The following is a 24,940-nucleotide window of genomic DNA, read 5'->3' on the forward strand; positions in this document are numbered from 1 at the left end:
CTGGGGAGTGTGTAATTCCCACTTTTGCCTAAGGAAGTTTCTAAGTGACATGACTGAACATCCCCCAGTGCCAAAACGAGGGACAGTGCCAGGGCTGCAAAAGCTGTTTTATTTTTCCATTCCTTGTGCAAGTCCCAACATGGGGATGTACTTGACATGGCAGCAGTTCAGTTAGAGCTCTGAGATATCATTTTTACCAGAAGAGAGTCAATCTGGGTGTCACCCTGGCTTAGGGAGAGGTGTGAGCTCACACCAGTGCTCACCCACACATATAGATCACTCAGAGACTGCCAAACAAGAACTACTCCAACTGCCTGTATTTTGGAAGGTAAAAATATGTGTGTGAGGCAGAAAGCTCCAGGAGGGTCACTCTGGGCATCAGTGCCTGTACTCTGGGGGGACAGGGAGTTCAGCAGTGTCAGCTGGAGGCAGCTCTGAATGGACCTGAACCTCCTCTGCAAAACAAAGCCAAGGCTCAACCACAGTAACTCTCTGGGCATACACAAGGTCACCACAATTCCCACAGGGATGGAGGATGGCCCTGAAATGCACCAGGACACACAAACCCTGCAGCTGACTCAACAAATCCCTTAGAAATGGAAGCTGTGCTCGTGCCTGAACACAAAAACCGTCACTTTAAAATGCATCCCTCAAGTTCTGACAGCAATTAAATGCTTCTGACATTCAACTAAATGCCCAGTTACTCCAGATAAAACTCTGCAGAACAAGATGTCAGCAAAGTACTTTGGCATTCTGACTCCAGGTTGTACCCAGCAGAGGACCTCAGTTCCACACTGTCAATTACTGCATTTCTCTGCTGCCATAATAACGATCCAGATGAAACCCCAGGAGGAAAAAGTGATCTTGCAGAAAAAATGTGGCTGTGCTTGTTTAAAACATTGTAATGATTTTCTCTACTGTATTCTGACATCCAACAGCTTCTCTGCCTTCAGTCCATGTTTGGAGATGCTGCTCTTTTGCACAGGCCGTGGATGATCTCTGTCAAGGAGGAAAGATCCCAATTCTCCTTGCTGTAGCTCATCAAACTCTGAAGCCATTGCTTTCCCAGCAGGATGCTCCACATCTTTTCTTTAAAAACCCAAACCAGCTCACTGAGCACCAGTTGTGTTGTTGAACATACAGAAAAAAACCAAAATAAAGGCAATGGAATCCTGTCTCAGCTCAGGCAGCTGCTAACGGATCACAGTCAGCAGAGAGGAAACTGTGGCCAGGTCTGTTTTTGAAGGATAAAGTACTTTCAAGTTCCCATCCGTGTCCACCACTCGCACCTGCTCCACCACCAAGGGCAGGTTCGAATTCCCTGGTCCACAGAGAGCATCTGATTCCAGATCTGAACCAGAGCCTTCCTTGTTCTCCAAGGCAGATCTGTTCAGCTCTGCAATTTTCTGTTAAAAGCAGAGTACAGAGAACAACATCAATTCTGTGACAGACAACAAAGAGAGGGAGTAACAATACTACCAAAATACAAATCAGCGTCTGTGTTCTTCTCAGTGCATGTGAGCAATGACACATTTGGTAGGAGCCCCCTGCAAGAACAGAAGAATATTTTCCTGAACTCCCTACCAGGATAAGGGTGTCCATCACATCCTTGCAGATCTGTAAACTGGTATCACTCGTCACTTCCAGAAACAGGTCCTGGGTCTCTTTTCTAATCTGCAAGAGTATCAGAGATGAAGCAAGTCAGGAGTCAGGGCAGCTTACCCATAACCCCCTGGACACATCCCAGCACACAGAGCTGAAGGCTTTCGCTCAGTTTAATCAGGGGCAAAGCTCTGCTGCTCTTTACAAATCAAAAACCACATTCTTGCCCTTCAACAAAGCCTTTGCCCAGGCAGGCTGGTGCTTTGGAACAGATTTCCAGAGGTAAAACTGTAACTCCCAGATCCCTCTCAGTTTGACGGTGGAGCCCATATAAACTGTAAGAGTTTATACTTGGACTACGAGCACAAGTTTCACAGAACTGTGTACGGCTTTGAGTGAAACATCTCTCAACAGAAAGAAACACTGCTTAATTATTAATGTATTTCCATGAATGGGAAGTACCTTTGTTTTCTCACTATTGGTTATTGGTGGGAAGGAAATCACAGCACCTTCAGCATCCACCAGGCACGGGTAGTTGTCTTTGCCATCCAGCAGCTGCAGGTACCTGCCACGAGAAACAAAGAAGAGAGTGACTGAGAGAGCAGATGGACACAAGGGCAGGAAATAGTGACAAAAAGGAGTTAGTGTGTGATCTCTGCACAGGGCAGGGCCACACACTGCCTTACAGCCTATCTGCTACTACATCAAGTTTACTTCATCCCTGATCCCTTAGCTCACAGCTTGTGCACCACACACCCTTCAATCCTCTCTGCTTCCCTTCTATCTGCTGTTCTGAACACACCTGTCACATCCTCAGTGCAGTCACCCAAATGTATGTGGGGAAACCACCACAAGGCACTGACCTGTGCAGCCCAGAGACGTTCTGACGCTTCTTCTGCTTCCGCTGCTCCTCAGCCTCCAGCTGCAGCTGGCGGAGAAGGTCCTTCGCCTTGATCTCCTTCCGACCCAGGGGCACGATCTGCACCACGCAGGGGAACAAAACATTTTAACTGAATTTCACTCGAACGCCAGGGTTACAACACTCCCCTCTAAGCAAGTGAATAGTTAAACAATATTCCTGTGTGTTGTCATGCCTTTTTCAGCATGAAAATAACTTTCCATTTCACGTGGACTGCTGTAACACCCACTTGAAAAACGGGCTCAGCCACTAGTACTAAACCAGGCACCTGGTACAGCAGGGCAGCAAGGAAATCAGTACAACATCTCAAGTTCCTGGAGTTTGTTTCCTAGGTCCTATGGGGTAAGAAAGCACCCTTAAGCCTTACCTTGAGCTCGTCAGGAGGCTGAACATCATATGTCAGAGGAGCTTTGACCAGCAGCAAGTCGTGGGTGGCAATGGTGGCCACTGTGCGCTTCTCACAGATGTCCTCGTGCAGCTTGGTCTGAAACACAAAGGATGCCATCAAAATAGATCAAAAAGTCAGTGTGATTTATCCCTCCTATGTGCAGATTCTTCTGTATTTAATGCTGGCAGCTCTGCCAGCCAGGTGAATAAAACAGAGCCCTTCCCTTCACCTGTATCTCCCTTACAGCCCAAATGCAAAGGCAGCAAAGCCTGACAACACGTGACATGTTTCTCTACAGGGAAACCAAACGTTAAGTCAGAAAGCAATCCCAAATCCTCAAGCCTTGCAACCTGAAAGCAGCTCCCACCTGCCACCTAAGGGACAGGTGAGCAGCAGGCCCAGGGACAGGTCTATGGGCAGGATGCCTCAGTCAGAAGGCTGGGTGTGTACCACGGTTTTAACAGATCAGGGAAGCTGGAGCCAATCCAGGGGATCTCTAGACATGGACATGGGGTTATTTTAGCTTTTAACAGGTTCCACAGCACTAACAAGCTGCTGTTACAGTCACAACACAAATGGGAGTGCGTCCATTGCCCTCATGGCAACACCTGAGCTCTGATGGGTCCTCCCCAAAAACCAGTTCTGCTGATTTCAGACTGACTGGGCATGTGCTGCTGGCAGGGACAACTCACCCTGTACCCTCACACCTGCTGGGCGAGGAGCTCACCTTAAGTTTCCCAAACTCATCTGCTGGAAGGGGCCTAGAACAGTCTATTTCCAACTCTGCCAGCAATATTCCCATTCCAAATGAGTACCACGAGGCTGCAGCTGTTACCTGCATGGTCAGGAACCTCTTGAGAGCATTTCCCGGCTTTAAGTTCACTCCTTTCAACACACAGCACACGATGAAGGCTCGCACATCTTTGACACCCTGGCTCACTTTGACCACCAAAGGCGCTGGGTTCTCAGAGACGTGCAGAACCTTCACCAGCAGCCTGCTCGCCTCTTCCACCTCATCCTGCTCCCCATCCCCACTGTCCTTCTTCTGCTGCTTCTCCCTCTTCTTCTTCCTGACGTCCTCTCTGCCACTCTCAGCCTTCCCCTTCCCACGGCCCCCGGCCCGTAGGTACTCCAGAATGGCCTTCGTCTGGCACCCATTGACCATCTTCTCCAGCCGCTTGTCCCTCAGCTGGTTGCCCCTGAAGTTGGCCTCCTTCAGGCGGGGGCAGTCGGCCAGCGCGGCGGGCAGCTCCCGCAGCTGGTTGTTGGCCACGTCCAGGCTCTGGAGGAGACAGACACGGGACGGTCAGGGCTGCGCGGCGGGGACCCGGGGGGGCGGCGGGGACCCGGGAGGGCGGCGGGGACCCGGGCAGGCTCCCACCTTGAGCGCCGGCAGCGCCGCGATCTCCGCGCCCAGCTCGGCCACCTCGTTGTCGGCCGCGTCCAGCCGGCTGAGCAGCGGGAAGGGCGCGGGCGGCCCCGGGGCGGGCAGGAGCCCTCCGGGCAGCGCCCGCAGCCGGTTCCCGGACAGCAGCAGCTCCTGCAGCTGCGGCGCGGCGCGGGCGAGCCCCGGGCCCAGCTCCCGCAGCCGGTTCGCGCTCAGGTTGAGGCTGCGCAGCTGCGGGAAGGCCGGGGCCGCGTCCCCCGCGCCGCCGCCCGTGCCGCCAAGCTCGGCGGGCAGCGCCTCCAGCCCGTTCCCGGACAGGTCGAGCAGGCGGAGCGCGGGCAGGGGCCCGCCCAGCCCCGCTCCCAGCCCGGCCGGGCCCAGCGCGTTGCGGCTCAGCACCAGCGTGTGCAGCGCGGGCAGCGCGGCCGCCACGCCCGGGCCGAGCTCCCGCAGCGCCGCGCAGCCGCTCAGCTCCAGCGACTGCAGCAGCGGCAGCGCCAGCAGCGCCTCCGGCAGCCGCCCGCCGCCCGCCGCCACCCGCTCGGCCACCGCCGCGCCCGCCAGCGACAGCTCCCGCCGCCGCTCCCGAGCCGCCGCCTCCAGCTCCGGCCACGGCCCCGCCGCCGCCATCGCGCACAGAGCCCGCCCAGAGCCGCCCAAGGGCCGCCCCCGGTACGGGCCCGCCCTCGGGGAGGGTCCGGCCGCGACCTGAACCCGCGGCGGCACGGTCCTGCCGGGACGGTATCGCTGCTTCCGGGAGCAGTGACACCTTAAACAAGGGCAAAACGCGGGCCCTGCTGAGCCGCGGGTCTGCCCCAGCAGTGCCGCACAGGTCCAGGCAGAGCTTACACAGGTAAAGCTCACACACTGGTACAAGCCAGGTCCAGGTGCAGCACACACCTGTGCAGCTCACACACTGGTACAAGTCACACAGGTCCAGGTACAGCTCACACAGGTACAGCTCACACACTGGTACAAGTCACACAGGTCCAGGTACATCTCACACCTGTGCAGCTCACACACTGGTACAAGTCACACAGGTCCAGGTACATCTCACACCTGTGCAGCTCACACACTGGTACAAGTCACACAGGTCCAGGCACAGCTTACACAGGTAAAGCTCACACACTGGTACAAGCCAGGTCCAGTGACAGCACACACATGTACAGCTCACACACTGGTACAAGCCAGGTCCAGTAATAGCACACACAGGTAAAGCTCACACACTGGTACAAGTCACACAGATCCAGGTACAGCTCACACCTGTGCAGCTCACATACATACAGCACACACTGGTACAAGTCACACAGGCACGGCTCATGCAGGTTAGGTCACACATGTACAGGTCCAGATCCAGCTCACACACAGGTACAGGTCCCACAGGCATGGCACACACAGGTACAGCACTCACAGGTTCCCACAGGTACCGCAGCCTCACCCCACCCTGTACCCATTCCCATTGCAGCAGGTGGAAAATGCAGACGTAGCCTCCAGACTGGCTAAAGTAATTTATTAAATATGTGCAATAAAAATAACTGACATTTAACACAAGTGACTCCTTTTCTTGATAAAATCTCCCAGATTTCAATATGTGATTTGCTCATCCAGCACTTAGGAACATGCAATCGCTATAAATTGCTCTCTTGGTGTAGTGGAACACCAAGAGGTGTTTTGGGATGAGACCAACTCCTGCACACATGGACAGGGGCTGCTCTGGAACCATCTCTGCAGTGACACATGAAAATGCCTCAGCTGACACTCAGGCACAGCTCAAATGGACAGAGATCACTCAGGACCACACTCTTTCCTTGCTTTCCTGCTGAGGCCCCATCGTTGCCAAATCCAGGTTCCAGTCCAACACCCTGCAGACCTTCTTTCACTGCCCAGAGCCGCACCTGTGCAATGGATTTTCTCTGGAATATTTTGCTCAAGACTTGGTGGCACAGCACCAAACCTCATGGTGTTTTTCACTCCAGTGTTTATTTTACCACTGCAGCAAACCCAAGTTGCTAATTAAGGTGCAACCCCAGTAAATCCACCTTTAAACATGACGCTGGTGGTACCACTGTACTCCAAAAGGGTCCCTTCACATTCTAAAAAATTGCTATTTTATCAACACTAAGTTATTTTCTTATTGTACCACAGAGTAGTTTTCATCCTTGCACCTCTGAGCAAGATCAATGGCTATTTTGAGATATTTATTATTTACTCAGCATAGAGAATCAGGCTCTCAAACAGGAACCCATGTCACTAAAGGGAAAATAAAAATACATATATATATATGTTCCTAATGTGTGTGTAAATATTGAAATATGTATTTGGAAAAGTTAGAGAAACAATTGAAACAAAGAATTTTTAAATCCAAGCACACTGATCTACCTGGAAAATCCATAAGCTGGGAGGCAGGCTGCAAGCAAACTAGAAAAACTGTCTTAAAAAATCAGCTCTATATACAAAACAACACCACAAAGTCACTCCATGGGAGCAAAACCCCCCAAATTTCCCCTCATATTATCATGACCACTCATTCCCGTGCCCATGGTACCAATTCCACACTGGAAAGCAACAGCTGGAATGTTAAAGAGAGAATGTTAGAGATGTGAGAATGGCTGCTTTGGTACAAAGCTTCATGCCTTGGGTCCTAATAGACTCTGTCTCTCTGAAGCTGTTCAAGACACGGGCTCCAGTCTGTGGATGGCTATTTTAACCAATATCTAACTAGAGGAGCTCAGTATTTGAGCTGAAAGTGCACTAAAGCAGGCAAAAAGGTCTAAATTTACTAATTCAAGCTCATCAGGACCCAAGCAAGATTATTTCTTCATTTCTGTAAGGGGCCATTTCTCGGGGATACAGACTTGGAGGGTGTATTTTAACCCTCCTGCCAAGTGGGCTCCTAAGGCACTTGGTGCACAGTGAGAGAGGCCACAATGTCCTGTCACCTCCTGCACAGTGGTACAGCACAGGAAAACATCCAGCCAGCCCTCTGGCTTTTCCATTTGGTGCAAATTCCTGGGGTTGAGCAGTGCTTTGGGTACAGCTCTGCTGCCTTCAGAACCCTAAATCTGACACACACACAAGGCCAGGCTTCCCCCACGTGTGGCTCCTGTTCCTCGAGCACCAGGAAAGACTTCCCTCCCCTGACATAATTAATGTCTTTGAACCCATTAAATTACAGACATGGGATTGGAAAGGAGAGCACAGTGATCTGTCAAAATAATGTTTTTGTCCCAGAACATTTGGTATTTCCAACGTGAGCATTCCTAGCAAAGCAAAGCCCAGTGCTGCAGGGACAGCAACGCCGTGGGGATCACACCAGGCACTGCTCAAGGCTGAAAACAACCCACATAAAAGATGATACAAGTTGCCTACAATTTTTAAGTAGCTCACAACAGCCATGTGCCCAGTTATTCAGACAAAGGAAGAAATACTTGTCCTGTCATCGCTTGGAGTATGTTTTGCCAGTGTTTTTATTTGGGCCCCCTCGAGTTCTGATCTTGCTTCCTACTGAAGGAGATTGAAACCTTGCTCCTGAAGGACCTGGTCTCCTTAAATAGTGGCCAGCTACTTTGGCTGCAAAGAGAAAAATAGAGATCATTATTACAAGCACATCAAGTCCCAGAAGTGAATTTAATCCACTGTTTTCATTCCCAAGATCTGTTAAGTCTGAATGACTGAAGCAGCAGCAGCTGGCAGGCACTGAGCCTCAGCATGTCCCACACCATCAGTGGTCAGACTGAATGGTCAGGGCTCCTGTCCTACCTCTAGGAAATAGCTCTGGAATCAGAGCTTATCCAGGCAGGATTTGCTTCTGTTTACAAATTCTAAGCGGCAGCAAACTAACAACTGATTGGTGTCTCATTAGCCAGTACAAACAGCAAAGCTGAGGACAGACAGACAGGACTGTGGATCCAGTTTAACACTGGAAAGTCTGAGTTTAACTCCTATGATTCACTTAGTTCAGCTGGAATGGGCAATTCCACAGCTCCTTCCAGGAACATGGGACAGTGACATGAAGAGCAGAGCACTGCTCAGAGCAGGTGAACTGTGAACACATAGCTGACTAAAAAACTCCAAAGAGTCTGAAGGAGGAAAGGTTTGGATGTTACTGGCCAAAAGTTGTGGTGCTGCAGGCAGTTTGTTTAACTTGTGTGTTCTGGAAATAAAAGGATTTTCCATGTTCTTCATAAGGGCAACTGTTGAAAAAAACACCACCTGAATCATCAATGTCTCTTTGGTGGTGAAAAAGCTGCACAGTGATAAATCTGTCAGGTTCCTGAGTCTGGACTGGAGAGGAAAAGCAGTGCACAGCACTCACTGTTCAGTTCACTGTGTAATTAGGATCAGATCAGCAACCTTTGACTGGACACTGAAAGCTACATCAGGCTCTGGTTCCCTGTGTCAGCATTCAGGAGCTTTCCAGAACACTGTTCAGCTGATTGTTCTATTCACTGTCATCCTGTCCTGCAGAAAAAAAATCCCTGAACTGATCAATTTATGAAATCTGCCAGTTTTCCCCACCAGCTGAGCTGGTGTCCTCCTTTGAACATGACTGGGATTGCATGATTTTGGGAATTTGCTCCCCAGGCACACTGCTCCAGCACAATGCAAACCACAAGTTGCACAGACTCAGCTCTTGGGGATGAAACACTTTCCTTAAGCAAAGGCAATACAGTAAAAAGTCCAAATGTTATGATCATTAACTGATGTCTTACCAGGCTGCACCAGAATGGTTTTGTTCATGGGGGATATCCTCCGCTGGTTCATTTTACAGCCATCTCTGCTCATCAGGTGAGATCTCCAGGCCTGAAGTCAATTACAAAACAATGACAGCACAACACCGGCAAAATTAGCATTAATTTTGTACAGACTTTATATCAACAGCACTTTAATCTGCTTTTTCAAAGTATGAGATCCTGGTTATGAAATAGAAATTAATGTCTCCATTATTTTAATCTATCTTGAAAGGTTCATCACATTAAACCAGCCCGTAACAACATCTGCCCAATGTGAAGGGTGGCCTCACCTCTTCTCCAGGAGGAAAGTTCTCATGGCACAAAGGGCAGTGGTTTGCCACATCTTCTGGTTTGGCAGCTGAAATTGTTTGAAAAATAATGTAAGAATTGCAAAGAGAGGCTAATTTCAGACACAAGAAGAGAATCTGCAAAGCAAGGAGCATAAAACTACCCCATGTCTAACCTAGCTCCTGCCCTGTTACCATTAACTGCTCCCAAAGAAGCCCTGTGTTTAATCACCTTCATCAAAACCAGATCAAAAGGAATCTCAGATCCCAGAATCACATGGATTGGAAGGAACATTAAAGAACATCCTGCTTCCCCTCGTCCTGTCACTCCAGGCCCTTCTAAACAGCCTCTCTCCACCTCTCTTGTAGCCCCTCCAGCCCCTGGAAGACCCCAAAGCCTTTTCTTCTCCAGGCAATCCCGATTCTCTCAGCCTTTCCCCACAGCAGAGGTGACCCAACCCTCTGACCAACTTGGTGCCTCCTCTGAACTCACTCCAAAACAGGGCCATGTCCCTTCTGTGCTGGGATAGTGCTCAATCTACAGGGATATGGAAAAGATTTTCCAGTCTTTCCACTCACACTCCCAAACCCATTCACAGAGGCCAAGCACCTGAAAACTCAGGCATTTATCCCAAATCTTTTCCCTCCTGAGGATTTACTGGAACACAAGCAGCCTGACTTGCCAAAGATCCCTGGTGTTTGAAATCTGAACCTCTGATGTTCCACCTTCCTGTCTGGAGCTACTCACGATTGCAAATCCTGCTCTTTATGTGTCTGGCCAGCTCGTCCCTGGGCACGGCCTCTCTGCAGCGTGGGCACCTCCCAAAGCTGTCCCTTTTGTCACAGTCAGTCAGCAGGTGCTCTGTCAGGCTGCAGATCTCCAGCATCTGCAACACAGCCAGCAAGGTTTGTGCTGAGCAAACAGAGAGGGGATTCATCAGCTCAGCCTCACCTTCCAAAATGACAAAGGGAAAGTTTAATTTCAGTCCAGTTATTAACTCATTTTCTATTGGTGCTCTTTTCCAAAAGCACTGCCTGTGGGGATGCCAGCTGTGGGTTTCTCTGGGTCTGGACTGAAGGCACTTGAGACAGTAGCTCATGTTCAGACTCAGGTGTTTATTATTTCTTATCAGTGAAACAGTCTCACCACTGGGAGCTCAACAGCTTTGCATCAGAAGGCACAAAATGGCCAACAATCGCTTGTTCCAAGGGCTTTTAACACTAAACTGTCCAATTAAGAGCTGACACCTAGATTATTTCCCCTTCTAACCCAATAACTGATCCCACAGAGCCCCAATGTGGGCTTTGCTGCCCAATTACAAAATGCCACCCAAACCCATGGAGAAGGAGGAAGAAGCAGCATGAAGAAGAAACCCAGGATGACACCCTGTGCCCTCCATCTTGCTCCCATCCACAACACACTAAACATCCCAGAACCTCAATTTCTCCCCAAGTGATGCACCTACACTGCTCTCTGTAATCCATTTCACACTTTTGTGGATTCCAGTCTGTCTTTGTGGATTCCAGTCTATCTTGCAGTCTAGGAAACTTTCTCCATGAATGAGGGTCACAGTCAGTGCTGCCCTGGGGGTCAGGGCACCCCAGAGCAGACAGAGAAATATTCCCAGTGCCCTGGGCTTCCACAACTACCCAAACCACACGGGTGTGTTCAGAATTCTCCTCCCCATGTGTTAAATACCTTGCAGTGTTAAATATCTTGCATATCTAAACCAGAACAACAGCAGCTCATGTCTAATAGCTCTGGGAAGCTCAGCCTGACCTGTTTGCAGTGCTCACAGCGGGTTAACATGGGGCAGTGCTTCCAGTAATGCAGATCCAGCCCTTCCTCAGTGAAGGACTCGTTCCTTTCACCACAAAATATACACAAGCTGGGAAAAAATACAAACATCAGTGACATCAGAGAGAAACAGATGAGCCCTGTTCCTACTGTTCCAAGCTTTCTCAAACACATTCAATATCTTGGAGAGTTTCTTTGCCCTGTGTGGAGCTGAGCCTAGGATGGGGCAGTTACTGGCTTGTAATTTAGGGTAAATACAATGATTAATGATTAATTCTACAGAAGAGAGAGCACCTCACCAAAACTGGCTTTCCTGGCTCCAGAATTTCCAAGGGCTTCTCCTATGCCCTCCCCCTACAACACCCAGCAAAGCCTCACCATATTTTCCCTTATTTCACGCCGGCAGCTGAACGTTAAACTGGGGCTATTTCTTATCTCACAAGCAAATACTCAGGAAAAAAAAGTACAAAGTCACAGTATCCAAGAACTTCAGAGAAAAGCACAAAGGATTGCCTGGTGATCATTTCAAACCTGTTAGAAGAGATTTTAGTCTCTATTGTTTCACTGCTGAAGGAATTAGCTTTGATCTACTGGAGAAAAATGATTACTGTTAGGAGCTCACAGGTGACACCGAGGGCTTAGGGTGATTAGAGGCTCATCTCACTTACTTATCCAGGTAATTTGCAACAGAAGAAAGTTCCTCCTGAATCTTTGCTGCTCTAGCTTCATACACCTGGTCACCTGTAAGGAGAGAACTATTAAACCAAGATCACATTTTAATTCATCTCCATTTTCAACTCTTATTTCAAACTACCTACCTTGATTCTCTGTCTTCTGAAAAGAAGGTTCTTTCTCCTATCAAACAAAGAAATTTAACTCAGAAATTTGCCTTCCAGAGAGAAAGGGAACACACTATATTCTGATTTCTGTCTGGAATTTTAAATTTAGAAGCAGAGCCAATGCACTACAACATTTGTGCTTCTGGTTCTAGGGCAAATCACTTGTATTAAGGTATTATTTTAGATTATAAAGGCATTGTTGCTTTTTCATAAAGGTATTATATACTATTGGTGTTATTGTTATATTATAATAAAGAATCCAAATTTTACACTATGTTAGGAGGAACAACACCCCAGATTTTAAGCTGGACTGCTGAGGAGAAAAGTCACCCAGGGTATGTCTAGAATTTCTCACTCTTTTTAATAAGACAACACCAATGCTCATTATCTAAGTCCATGATACCTAAGGAGCAAAGGATTAAAACAACCCTGAACTGAAACATGCTCACCTCTTCAGCTTCAACCTCTGCTAGTAACTCTAACTTCAGAGCTGCTGGGTGGCCTTTCAGAACTTTCATTTCTTCCTTTGTCTGTTTCTCTGCTTCTGTTGCTGCTTTTCTCTGTGCCTGGCAGGAAATACTCTGTCAGTCCCAAAAGCTTTGAAACCATCCCTCGTACACAAGAGACTGCAAAACACATCAGCACAGAACTCATGGCTGATGCAGGAGAGGAAATGTCCTGCTTGGTTAAGTGAGGGGTGTGACACAGTGACACCTCCCTCTTCCCAAATTCCTCTGCACTGCCTGAAAGAAACACTTGGCACAGCCTTTGGGCTTACTGTTCCCAAGGACTGACAGCAGAAAATTTGTGCATTTTCCAAACGGCTTGTCCATCTCAGCCTTCCTTGTTGGCTTTGCTCCCAGGAGTGAGCACAGGGAATACACTCAGCTATCCATGCTAAGGAACACTACCCACACACCTGGGGTGAGGCAGAGGTCCATGGGGGAGTCTTGTCTTTCCCCACAGGAGGAATAAACTCTGTGGTGCAACGCCCTTGGGAATTGGCTTGGGAAGGGAGTTCATGGGATACCACACTCTGCTACCATGCACTGTCCAATCCAGCCATGAAACCAGGACACCACTCAGCCAAACACCATTGTGGCACTCCTATTTTCTGGAAAAATCCCTTTGCCCAGGATTTCTCTCCTGGGAAGCTGAGAAGCCTCAGAGAACAAGGAAAACAATTGCTTCTCCTGTGTTTTGCTGCTTTGGAATGTGGTTGGAGATTGTTTATCCAACAGGTGGTTGTTTCATTGGTTTCATGTGAATTGTTTTGACTCAATGATCAATCAGGGCCAAGCTGTGTCAGGGCTCTGGAAAGAGTCACGAGTTTTCATTATTATCTTTTTAGCCTTCTGTAAGTATCCTTTCTGTATTCATTGGTATAGTTTAGTTCAGTATTATTAAATATAATATAATTAAATAATAAATTAGCCTTCTGAGAACATGGAGTCAGATTCATCATTCCTTCCTTCGTCTGGGAACCCCCCAAATACAACACACCATGCCTGAAGTGGCCCTGTACATTCTGCCTCTCCTTACATACCCTGACTTCACTTTCAGAAGATTTCCCATCGATTTTGGCAAAGCCCTCAAAGAGAGTTTTGTAGCGCACGGTCCTGCGGGCGCCGGCGTCGTCCAGAGGGAGATACTCCAGCACAGCTGCCCTGTGCTCCCTGTACATGGCAAAGATGATCCTCAGCACCACCTCACGCACCTCCTGAGCCCTGTGCTCCAGAGCTCCCGTGGCAAACTGGAAATGATGATAAAAAATGATGTCTCTTTTTTTCTCACATTTTTGATTTATTAGTCCAAGACTCTCCTGCAGCAGGAGAAATCTTCCTACAAGACAGGTTGTTGCAAACACTTTTTAACTCATTGGTTCTTTTTTCCAGATATTAACATCTTGCTTCGCAGAATCCCAGAATGGTTTGGGATGAAAGGGATCTTAAAGTTCATCCCATTCCACCCCATATCAGGGGCAGGGACACTTTCTACTAGACCAGGTTGCTCCAAGCCCTGCTCTAAAATTACCAGCATTGTTGATAAGGGGAATACACCTCTTCAAGAATTCTCAAGCACTCAAAAAAAGCCAGGCAAGCCCCCAGAAAACCGTCAGAAAATCCTCCCTGTGCTGTAACCTCAACCTCTTACCTTCATGACGTTGTTGACGGTAAACCCGGAGTTTTCAGTCCCCATGGCTCCCAGGAGAGATTCCACCAGCTCCACGTGGCTCATTGCCAGGTGTGTTGGGGAGTTTGGTTTTAATGTTTTAACCAGGTGCACTGGAATAATCTGGAGAGGTTTCACTTCAGGGCACAGTGCCATTTCCTAGAAACACACAGAGTCAGTGAGCACACTGGATAAGGACAATTACCTGCCTCTGCAAAGCAGGGTCTCATCTCTGCAGCAAAGAACACAAGAGTCACACCTGCAGCAGCAGCAGGTACCCCCAGACTGCTCCAGGGGACCCTGGTTTGGCAGGGGGTTGGACTGGATGATCTCCAAAGAGCCCTTCCAACCCCAGCTATTCTGTGATAAGATTCTGTGATAAGCTACAACACCTCACAGCAGCCACCCCTGGTCTCACAGTCCATTCTGACCAGGTGTTTCTCACCAATGAGCTCCCTAATTTGAAGGGAAACACTCACCTGGATGAAGGTTGAAGCCAGAAGACGAAGACGGGATGAAGAGTCTCCTGTTCTAGAAAGCAAATGTGGCAGGGTTGTTTCCACACAATGAGATGTTTCTAGCTTCCCCAGTCTGTGTTTTGGTATATATTGGGTAATTAACATTTTAAGAAGTTTCAGGGAAGCCTGAAAAACCTAAGTTAAAAAGAAAAAGGAAATACTGAGCAAAAATAACACAGAGCCCCCTGTTTTCAGATAATACAGTAAGATCTATTCTTAATCTGGAATTACAGTAACATCCTTAATGGAAGCTACTTCAGACAATTGTCTTCCAGAAAATCTGTTGCTAGGACTTAGGTAAAAGGCTTCAGAAATTGTTTCATAAAGAGTACCAGCTCGATTTTCTTTTCTTCTTATTTAAAGTTTATTTGATGCCCAAGCGTCCTTCAGCTAAGTGCAGTGCTTTAAGCTAGAAACTAGAAGTTATTTCATTGCTGCATTTCAGATTTAACAAAGAAAAAGGATCGACCTCACTGCACATTTACTGCATCAGCTCATGGCTCAGCCCAGGGCAGTTTTCTCCATCTGATCAATGCCAGACATTGCCCAGTTGTTTTGGGAGTTTTGAGGGACTTTGTTTTGGTTTTGGATTTATTCAACAGTAGCTTTATAAACTATTTGTTCAATGTATCCTAACCCCATGTTTCTGCAATTTTGGCTGCCAGTTCTTCACTGGAGCACCAAACTTATCCCAACTTACTGAAGACACAGTGTCTTTGATGGCCCTCCTCACAAGGAAAACAGCAGCCCTCAGCATGCTCCTTAAATCCTCCTTTGGAGTGTCCACTGACACTTCCATCAGCTTCTTGTACACAGTCAGTAAAGCATCTTCTCGACATGACCAAGTTCTGGAATATGCTCCTGAAACCTGAGAACAGAACAATCTATCTCTTTAAGGGTCCCTGCAGATATTTCAATACATATTTAACATTTTTATAGAGAACTAGCCTCAAAAGAACGTATGAACTGAAGTGTGAAGTCCCCAGATGTTCCCCACAGGAATCTGGCTTTATTAAAAGCACACATTTTGAAATGAGACGAGTGAAATGGGATTAACAGGTCAGGCTCATGAAGCCCTTCCAGGCACAGGGAGGGGTTCTCTCCCTGCAAAAGACAGTGACAAGTTATGGGTGTTCTGGGTGCCTACCCTAAAGCAGTCTGCTGGATCCTGTCTGTTTATCAGCACACCAAATAATCAATCATCAAAGCTACAGATTGGTAGAGATGGTGTAAACAGGCATCCCCAGAGCCAAGGTCAAATTTTAAGCTCAGATTTCAAAACAGCATCTCTAAACACATGAAAATCTTCTTAACACAGAGCACAATAACCCACGGGTTTGTTTTACTGGGTTTTGAGTTTGTTTTACTGGTTTTTACCAAAGTCTCTCCAAAAACTTCCACAACAGGGCTGGCTTCCCTCAGTGCCTTCTGTGTGAGCTGTTCAGGCTCCCCAGTATTGCCAGTCCTTGGAGTATCACCCACGTCCTCCTCAGTCACCTCTGGCTCAACATAGGCAACAGCTTCATCCACCTGCTTGCAAACGGTTGGCAGAGGTCTCTCATCATAAGGTAAAATTTCAACCTAGCAGAAAAGATGAAATTAGTTGTTCTGGAAATGCCTGAGATGTGAAGTGGTTTTATCACTAATTGGATTCACCTCAGTGCAATTTTCTCACATCAAAGCAGCATCACACCCCAGTTAAGCATGAGAATAAGCACATTATTTGGAAGGTTGGACATCAGACTGTTTGCTCTGACAGGTTTCTGTAGTAACAGAGGGAACACTACTCACATTTTCCTTGGAAAACGCTTCCTTGGAGGTTGTGGGCTGAGTCTGAGGAGAAAGAATGGACTGGTAGGGAACAACAGGCTCAGAAGAAGTGGGATCCACCAACTGCTCTTCCAGCACAGGCTCTGCCCTCGGGGGCTCTCCTTGGGGTGGGTCTGCAGGCTCAGGAGGGCAGCTCTGGGGGCTCTCAGTGCCACTCACAGATCCCAAGGGCAACTCAGATGGCTTTCGGATCTGAGAAAGGGAAGAAGGTTTTTACAGCAAGGCTAAAAATGTGCTAAAATTAGTCAGTACAGCTACAACTCTGTCAACTGGCTTCTGGTGATTTCAAGTAAACATTGAACCTGGCTCACAGGTGTGTCATCATTCCCACTGGATGCAGCTTTATGAAACAGTCAGAAAATAATTCTGTGTGGGTGCATGTGTGGAGAGATTATAAAACTTCCTCTTCTGAGCACACTACATAACTGTATGGATATAAAAAAAATCACATGGATTCTGTATGGTTAGCCTTGATACCACCCTAAGCCTCCTCTACCCCTCCAAAATATGAGAAAGTACCTTATTCACCTGCATCGGGTAGTCTTGAAATTATGCACAACATTCAGGATTCTAATGCCATTTTCTAGAGACCTCAACATTTTAATGGGATTTATGGAGAAGTAAGCATGTTCATAAAACACCACATTGAGAGTCTCAGGTTGAAGAAATCCACAATCCAAAGAGACAACTGAAATGCTTCAGTAAATCTCACAATTTCCATTAACCCGTGAATGAAGTTTGGTTGCTCTGTCATTTCTTTTTAGAACACACTCCTGAGTTTGGACTAACAGCACCCACCAGCAGCTGTGCATCCAGGAGGTCGTGCAGCTCCAGCTGCTGGTACACCTTCAGCCTGTACTCATCCATCTGCTCCTTCTTCTTCTTGGCAAGGTCATAATCCTCCTTCTCCACCGCGTAACGCTTCTCCACCTCGTACCGGCCAAGTCGCTCGCCCACCTAGGATTGGTACAAATCACCTTGGAATCATCTTACTCAACATTTCTTGGAATCACTTTACTGAGCATTTTTCCTGGAACCACCCTCCTCTACTTGTTTCATTGCTTCCAGAAAAATTACTCAATCAAGCTATCTGATTTTAAAATTATTCTTTTGGGATTAATTTTTTACGATTTTTTTACAATTCCACACAAACAGCAAGGCCCTGATGGGCCACTGGAGCTCTGCTCTACTTAGGTGTCAAAGATCTTCCAACAGCACCTTCTGCAAGTCTGCAATGGCCTGTTTGAGCTTCTTGGCGTGGTCGTAGCACTCGAGACGCACAGCTTCCCTCTTCTTCTCATCCAGCCTCCGGATTATCTGAGCCACTTCTGGGTCCTGGTACATGTCAAAGGCCAAATCGTCCAGAGGTGAAATGGAGTCACGTTTCCTGAAGGCACAAAATGATAAAGTAAACCACAACAAGGCAGGCTTCTCTTTTCCTTAGCAGGGAATTAACAAAACACAGACATCAACAACTGCTTTACAACAAGCAGAGGTTTTGCCAGGGTATTTGCCAAGAACAAACTTACCCAAGGTAAGTTCCATCTAAGGCAGGGTCATCCAATTTAATTCCCAAGTAGTGATCTATCAGCTTCTCTCTGGAAGGCTTTGGAAGGGTGAAAAAAAAATCTTAATGCACATTCACCAACATCAGGTGTGTGCTCAAGACAGAATTCTGACTTGCCACAACCAACACCAGCTCTGCAATGTAGAGCTCTTGTGTTTTGGGGCACATTGGAGCAAGAGAACCTGGAGACAATGAAAATGAAAATGTCCCAACTGATTATATTTAAATTTTTGTATTCCCCTATTAGGCTTAAATTTCTTGCTTCAAGAGAACATTAAAAATAAATTGATGCAACACAGCTCTGCTGAAGAACTGGCTCAAGAAAGGTTCATCCCATTACTCCAGGAACCTGAACTTGAAGAAATGGAGCATCAGCAAAAGGACAGGGATGCTTTGGACTTACACTGCTTATGCTGTCAATGCCATAGTCTGCTGGATCCCCAATGATGTTCACAGCTACCAGGGCAACCTGCAGAAATTCACAGAAAATGGAAATTTATAAGCTCATTCCTCTTCTCTTGAAACAAAAACCAGGGCCTGTGGTCAAGGGGGTGATATGGGAGCAGAGAGAATCACTGAGTGCTCAGTGTGCCTCCTGCTCCATTGCAGATGTATCACCAAATCTACAACCCACTGTCTGAAATGAGCCCCAGCAGAACTGAGGCAGGTTTGTGTGTCTGCACCATGGTGGCTGTGCAACACCTTCAATTAACGCCACAACAGGTCCAAAACACTCAGAGTGGCTTTGTGACCCCAAAGCTGTTCTCAGAGGGAGTTCCTTGCCCTCAACACAGACCCTGCTGCCAAACCTCAGCACAAAGAGTGACAGAATGTGCCCTTGACTCATTTGTTCTGGATGAGGTGCATCCACCTGATCCCAACTCTCTTCTAACCTGTTATTTGTGGTTTGTGCTTTAAAACAAACTAAAATAAACACAGGAGCTTTCACGCAACATTTTTTTTGCTTCTACAAATCAAGGGAGCAGATTTCTGTGCCTGCTCTTTACTATGGAAGTGTCACCTAGGTTACCAGGTAAGGACTTCTAACTCACCTGCCCGTACAGGTTGTATTTATTGACATAGTTTTTATGGAAAATCAGCTTCAGGTACTGGCCAACTGCATCCATGTACACAGATTTCAACTCTCGAGCTCTGAAATCAGTCTTCTCATTGTCTGAGAGAGGGACATAACTGGGAAGGAAAACGTAACACGTGAGCAGAGGATACATCCAAACACACAGGTAGCTTTCTGACCCTCAGGTTTAAAATCCCCTCATAACTGAAACGACTGTGAAACCTCCCTCATAACCTCACAGCTGAAATAACTGTGTGCTGTCACCTGGCAAGGCAATCCACCTGCATCTCCAGCTTTGTCACGGATCTACACAAGTCCGGGATCCCCCAGCTGCTCACACAGCATGACCCATCACACACAACCCACACTGGATATTATTTCCCCCTGAAACTTTTCTGATTAAGACAATAAACCGATCCAGAACTTTCTGTCTCACCCAAGTCTCTGAAACCTCTCTGACTGATAGGGAGCAAAGTATTCAGGCAGACTTTCACTGATGTAGAACTCAATTTTGCTGGCAATCATGTACTGGTGAGCGAGCAGCTGCAGCTTCCGGATCCGACACCTCTCCACCAGCTGCAGGGTGATTTCCTGGGGGTACTGACAGAGCCTGAAAGAGACACAGTTTCTGAATTCAATCATCATTTTAAAGCAGATTTCACTTCCAACTTGAGCAACACTTAATTATGAAACTTTCAAGCTGTTAACTGTAAGCCAACATTATAAATATTGTAAGAATCCCAAGAGCAGAAACACTTTTTCCTTCTCTTTACTGTGTGCATATCTTCAGGTGTCCCACACATGTTAAGAAGATGTGCTGAGTCAAATGGATTTTTCATACCAAACCAAAGCAGTATCAAACTCCAAGACTGCCAAGACCAAAACCAGTTCCCATTTTCATTTTCCAGGACTTTATTTAAATACAATGCAGTGCCTTTAGGCATTAACCAAGGTGCTTTTTCCCCCAGGATGAGGGTTCCATGGGATCAAAGTAACTTCTTTTGCTTTATCAGCTTGGTTTGTGATACTGTAAACTGCTCTGACCACGCATGGTACATCTGCCACTCGTTTTAAACTTGGTGCTTTGGAAATTCAGTGCTCCAAGACCATCCCCTCACAGTACCTGGGCGAGCGCCACCCGTTCACCGTCGGTGCATGAACCATCAGCTCCCGAGCACTGAACCCATCCTCGTGTCCCGACGAACTGACCACCGTGAAACCAATCTTGTGTGGCATCCTGGGCAGATGAGCTGGTCACAGCCACGGCCTCCAAGTTTAAACTCATCCCTGGAAGGGTGAGAAAAACCCACTGAGGCACTACAGTCAAAGAATTGCATCCTGAGGTCAGTCGAGTCAGTAGATGATGAGTGCAAATATATATTCCCTTTAATTAACATTGGCGCCATGAATGTTCTTTTGGTGCAGGTTTGATTAGTGCTGAGCAAAACTAGTGGATTTCAATCACTTGCAGAGCAATCTACCGATAAATTAAACCTGCTAATCCAAGATGGACCTTGAAACTAAGAGCTCCAAATGCATACAGGAGCAACCTGCACCAAACCTGTAGCTGCACCAAGCTCTGGGCGTTCGAGTCAGAACAAAAAGCAAAGCACAAAGTCAATTTAGTCTCTTTGGCAAAGCCACGCACCCACGGCGGCTACTGCCGGGGACACAAGCACCGGGAGCGCCGTTGCCCACCCCGGGCCGAGTTACGGCACCAACACCGGCCCCGTCCCTCCCTCCCCTCACCGGCCCCGACCCCGACCCCGCAGGCAGCGCAGGCCCGGAATGGTCAGGGCCGCACCGCTCCGGGAGGACAGCCAGGCGGGCGGGCGACAAAGCCCGGGGGAGCCTGGCGGGACCCGGGGGAATCCCCGGGGCGGAGGGAGAGCGGGGCGCGGGGGGAAGCGCCGGGCCGGGCCCCACCTGGCTCAGCGCGGCGCCATCGCCGCTCTCATGGCAACGCGGCCCCGCCGCGCAGGCGCGACCGCCCCGCCGGCCCCAGGGCGCCTGCGCGGGACGGCCTCGACACCGACACCGACACCCGCACCGGCACCGGCCCCGACACCGGGCGGGGAGCGGCACCGGCCCGGCCCGGCCATGGCGGAGCCGCTGCGGCCCTTCCGCCTGCGCGGGTGCGGCAGCCCGCAGAAGTTCGGGGTGGCGGCCGGGAGCCTGCGCGGGTTGCTGAGGAAGGGCTGCCGGCTGCTGCAGGTGCGGGGCGGACCGGACCGGACGGGCCGGGGGCTGCCGGGTGTCAGAGGAACGCGACGATAGCAGGCTGGGATGCTGCTCACAGATGCGGGGCGGATCTGCCGATGCTGGACGGGACCGGGACTAGCGGGTGCCGCCGCTCCGGACCGGGGCTGGAGCTGCAGCCGCTGCGGTCGGGGCCGCCCGGAGCCGGGGTCCCGCCCGGAGCAGGGCTCTCACCCGCCCGTGGGGCAGCTTCCCTTGGCAGGCAGCCGCCTCTGCCTCTACGAGGACGGCACGGAGCTGACCGAGAGCTACTTCCGAGCGCTGCCGCCGCAGACGGAGCTGGTGCTGCTGGGCCCCGGGGAGAGCTGGCGGGGCTGTGAGTGCGGGGCCGGGCGGGGGGCGCGGGGGCAGCGCCGGCCCCGGGGGCTCAGGCGGTGCCGCCTCACCTGCCCCAGGTGCCAGCGACATCGAGCGGCTCCTGGCCGCGTTCTGCAGCCAGCAGGGCGCCGTGGTGGAGGCTGCGCGGAGGCTGCTGACGGACGAGCGGGCTCCCCACAGGCAGAAGCTGCTGGCGGATCTCATCCACAACCTGAGCGAAAACATCCTGGCCGAGGACAAGGAAGACGACAAGAAATGGTTTGAAGGTGCGTTTGTTGCCGTAGGAAGCTGCTAAGGGACTCCCAGGTCTTGCTCTGCTCTGAAAAGTCACTTCTGTGAGTTTTGTTGCTCTTAAAGCAAAATTTGGGAGCTCTTGTGGCTGGTGGGATTGGGAACTTGGTCAGGGCTTTAGTTATCCCTTCCATTAGCACCTGTTATAGATTTCTTTAATGTACATATACATTTACTGTCAGATAATGATTTTTAAAAATGGTGTTCCCTATTGCTTTAAGAAACATAGCTCTGGAATGCATTTCCCCCCATTAATATAAATCGGTATTTATGATGTTTTAATGATTTGCTAACAGTGTATGGGTAACTTGTGCATCTCTGCCAGCTAACTATGGTTTATGCTCTCTTTACACTTTGCAAGTCTCCCTTTCCATTCCCAAGCCATTGCTGCAGTTCTTCCCCAACAATTCTGTTTTCCTTTCACAATCTCTTGGTGTCCCATATATACAGAGTAACAAGAAACATAACAATACCAGCTCCTGCTCCCTCAGCAGATGCTCTACAGCATCCTTTGAAGTGCTTACGAGCAGGGTAGTCCTGAACCAGTAAAATAAAAATGGGAAATTGAAAAACCTGTGCTGCCTGAGTTTGTGGAAAGCCAGCATGAACTCCCAGCTGGGCAGGAGCTGTGCTGAGGCACAAAATAATCTCGTTCCCTCCAGGGCTGGAGTCTCGGTTCAAGAACAAATCCAGCTACCTGCGGCACAGCTGTGAGAGCAGAATGCGGGGCTACCTGAGAGAGGTAAAAGTTTCTGTCCAAGTAACTTGTGTCAAGCTGTAACAGTAATTCTGTGGTTGCAGGAACATAAAATATTTCTACAGTTGTGACTGTGGTAAAGAGCCTCAGGCTGCCACAGGAACCGAGGAGTGATTGCTGGGTTTCCCCCCTCTAGGTTAGTGGTTTTATTTCAAACGTTCATCCTGCAGCACGAGATGCCTACAGAGGGATAATCGACCTGATGGCAGATAAACTGAAATCTGTGAAGTACAACGGGTGCTACTTTGACAGAAGGGAGGAGGAGGAGGCAGCACGCCTGTGCACCGCAGAGGGGTGGTTCTCCTGTCAGGTACCTGCAGCCTTCCTGAACAATCACAGAATGGTTGGGTGGGAGGGGACCTTAAAGAGCCTCTCATTCCACCCCTGCCATGGCAGGGGCACATTCCACTGGCCCAGTCTGCTCTCAGCCCCATCCAACCCAGCCTTGGGCACTTCCAGGGATCCAGGGGCAGCCACAGCTTTGCTGGGCACCCTGTGCCAGGGCCTGCCCACCCTCATAGGGAAGAATTTCTTCTGTATACCTGACTCAAACTTCCCCTTTTATCAGTTTGATCCCATTCCCCCCTCAACATCAGAGGAAGGAAGCAGCTTCCGGGGTGCAGTGCCAGGCTGGGCGGGATGTGGGTGCAGGATCTCTCTGGTTCACTAGCATGTGGCAGGACCACGCTGGGGTGACAAGTGTGACACCTTTCACAGGGACCTTTTGACAGAGATGACTGCCCGTGTAAGCATTCCATCAACCCCTACAGCAACAGGGAAAGCAGGATCCTCTTCAGCACCTGGAATCTCGACCACATGTATGTACAAAGTGTTAATCCAGAGTGCTCTGCTTTGTGGCCTTCAGCTTCACCAGAAAGGTTCAGCCTTAGTCCCTTCCCCCCGCTGTGCAGTCAGCTCTGCTGTGAGTATGTGGTGAGAAAAGGTGCTGGGATGCTGCAGCTGCTGTGAGAACAAAACCCTGAAGACAGATGAAATGCTGCTTCTCATTAGCTGCTTTGCTTCTGTGCAGATTTTCTGTGTATGGAAGCAAAACCCCTCCTCACTGCTCTATCCGTGTGGATTCTCCTCTCCTACAAAATCCCCCCTGAACCATTTCAAATGTTGGCGTGAAGCAAACAAGATTTGCTAAACTAATTTCCTTGGGGGAAAAAAAATCATATGCCTAGTAATGGAGAAAGAATTCCAGTTCTGCCTGGCTCTGAAAGGAAGATGGAGTCTTGATTATTCTGAAAAAACTCCTGATGGCAATATTGTCTTCTCTTTTGTGTCCCCAAGAATTGAGAAGAAACGTGCTGTTGTCCCAGAACTGGCAGAAGCTGTCAAAACACGAGATGGGAGAGAAGTGAACTGGGAATACTTCTATCAGCTGCTGTTTACCCTGGATAATTTAAAACTCGTACATATTGCTTGCCATAAGAAAACCAATCATAACCTCAGCTGTGACAAAACCAGAATTTACAGAAAGAGGAAGCAAACCCATGAGATTTCCTAGTGCTGTCTCTGGAAGGGACCTGCTGCTTTTTTCAATCATGTCAGTCTGTTGTTTTTAAATAGCTCCAATTTCTTAAATAAGAACTGTTTGAGAATCCCTGGCACAAGACTGGCTGGGTAACCCAACCAGAGCCTCACAAAGCACACTCCAATATCCCATTTAATTCTCTTCTCCTGCTTTCCCACTCTTTACAAGCTTCCCTCAAATCAAGCTCAAATCAAGTGTGATAAAGGTACAAAATGAGCCAGAGGCTGACTCTGATTCTACCCTGTCATCTCAGGTCAGCGTTGGCCCAAAACTCACAGGAGACAGAAATGAAACTTGAACAAAACATTTTTTACAAACCTGTTAGTTTTTACAAACTAACCTGCAGGAGCTCATAGGCTCCTATTCCTCTGGAGATTAAGCCAAACAAAGGAGGATTTAGGATCATGTTTTTTCTGTGCCTTTTGCAGGTAGCTGCAGGAATGCCAAAGGTGATTCAGCAGCAGAGCTGCCACCTCACCTGTGCCAAACTCCTGCCCTCATCCCCACCTGCCCCTTTGCCATTGCTTCAGAGGTGCATCTCCCAGAAAGAACAGCAAGGCCATGGCATTTTTTTTTTTTTTTGCTTTTCCCACCTTTGTTTGCCATCTTCCCTGCTGATTTCCCTCTCATTTCTAACACTTTCTGCCTCCAGCCTGAGTT

At 48.7% G+C, this 24,940-nt stretch overlaps 3 protein-coding genes across 3 annotated transcripts; 1 reads left to right on the plus strand and 2 right to left on the minus strand.

The window, feature by feature from the left end:
- Positions 1 to 89: 89 nt before the first annotated feature.
- LRRC47 (leucine rich repeat containing 47) lies at positions 90 to 4,941 on the minus strand. The gene is made up of 7 exons (XM_038159735.1): positions 4,291 to 4,941; positions 3,745 to 4,191; positions 2,889 to 3,005; positions 2,466 to 2,581; positions 2,065 to 2,167; positions 1,585 to 1,674; positions 90 to 1,406 (listed from the first exon to the last, which is right to left on the minus strand). The coding sequence occupies exons 1-7, from the start codon at positions 4,924 to 4,926 to the stop codon at positions 1,194 to 1,196; spliced, it is 1,722 nt and encodes a 573-aa protein (XP_038015663.1). The 5' UTR covers positions 4,927 to 4,941; the 3' UTR covers positions 90 to 1,193.
- Positions 4,942 to 5,790: 849 nt separating this feature from the next.
- Positions 5,791 to 21,165, minus strand: CEP104 (centrosomal protein 104). The gene is made up of 22 exons (XM_038159714.1): positions 21,042 to 21,165; positions 20,239 to 20,402; positions 19,552 to 19,725; positions 19,093 to 19,231; positions 18,444 to 18,509; positions 18,003 to 18,079; positions 17,692 to 17,860; positions 17,272 to 17,430; positions 16,435 to 16,665; positions 16,021 to 16,224; positions 15,344 to 15,511; positions 14,605 to 14,778; positions 14,108 to 14,284; positions 13,500 to 13,706; positions 12,403 to 12,519; positions 11,933 to 11,969; positions 11,783 to 11,855; positions 11,097 to 11,205; positions 10,065 to 10,203; positions 9,320 to 9,387; positions 9,009 to 9,099; positions 5,791 to 7,866 (listed from the first exon to the last, which is right to left on the minus strand). Exons 2-22 carry the CDS (start codon positions 20,349 to 20,351, stop codon positions 7,733 to 7,735), a joined length of 2,826 nt encoding a protein of 941 aa, XP_038015642.1. The 5' UTR covers positions 20,352 to 20,402; positions 21,042 to 21,165; the 3' UTR covers positions 5,791 to 7,732.
- On the plus strand, positions 21,154 to 24,592 carry DFFB (DNA fragmentation factor subunit beta). The gene is made up of 7 exons (XM_038159775.1): positions 21,154 to 21,329; positions 21,564 to 21,690; positions 21,770 to 21,958; positions 22,646 to 22,725; positions 22,877 to 23,050; positions 23,458 to 23,558; positions 24,037 to 24,592. Exons 1-7 carry the CDS (start codon positions 21,216 to 21,218, stop codon positions 24,251 to 24,253), a joined length of 1,002 nt encoding a protein of 333 aa, XP_038015703.1. The 5' UTR covers positions 21,154 to 21,215; the 3' UTR covers positions 24,254 to 24,592.
- The last annotated feature ends 348 nt before the right edge of the window (positions 24,593 to 24,940 follow it).

Source organism: Motacilla alba, chromosome 21 (genome assembly GCF_015832195.1).
Source record: "Motacilla alba alba isolate MOTALB_02 chromosome 21, Motacilla_alba_V1.0_pri, whole genome shotgun sequence".
NCBI classification, from domain to species: Eukaryota; Metazoa; Chordata; class Aves; order Passeriformes; family Motacillidae; genus Motacilla; species Motacilla alba.

Excerpts from the sequence above, each read along its gene's own strand:
- LRRC47 (XM_038159735.1), bottom strand. The coding sequence starts at position 4,926 with ATGGCGGCGGCGGGGCCGTGGCCGGAGCTGGAGGCGGCGGCTCGGGAG. Across the intron at positions 2,582-2,888 it reads AGCCTCCTGACGAGCTCAAG|ATCGTGCCCCTGGGTCGGAA; the intron begins GTAAGGCTTAAG and ends TGCGTGGTGCAG. Across the intron at positions 1,675-2,064 it reads CCAATAGTGAGAAAACAAAG|ATTAGAAAAGAGACCCAGGA; the intron begins GTACTTCCCATT and ends ATACTCTTGCAG.
- CEP104 (XM_038159714.1), bottom strand. The coding sequence starts at position 20,351 with ATGCCACACAAGATTGGTTTCACGGTGGTCAGTTCGTCGGGACACGAG. Across the intron at positions 13,707-14,107 it reads CCGTCAACAACGTCATGAAG|TTTGCCACGGGAGCTCTGGA; the intron begins GTAAGAGGTTGA and ends CATCATTTCCAG. Across the intron at positions 10,204-11,096 it reads GCTGTGAGCACTGCAAACAG|ATGCTGGAGATCTGCAGCCT; the intron begins GTCAGGCTGAGC and ends GCTGTGTTGCAG.
- DFFB (XM_038159775.1), top strand. The coding sequence starts at position 21,216 with ATGGCGGAGCCGCTGCGGCCCTTCCGCCTGCGCGGGTGCGGCAGCCCG. Across the intron at positions 21,330-21,563 it reads AGGGCTGCCGGCTGCTGCAG|CTTCCCTTGGCAGGCAGCCG; the intron begins GTGCGGGGCGGA and ends CCCGTGGGGCAG. Across the intron at positions 23,051-23,457 it reads AGGGGTGGTTCTCCTGTCAG|GGACCTTTTGACAGAGATGA; the intron begins GTACCTGCAGCC and ends CACCTTTCACAG.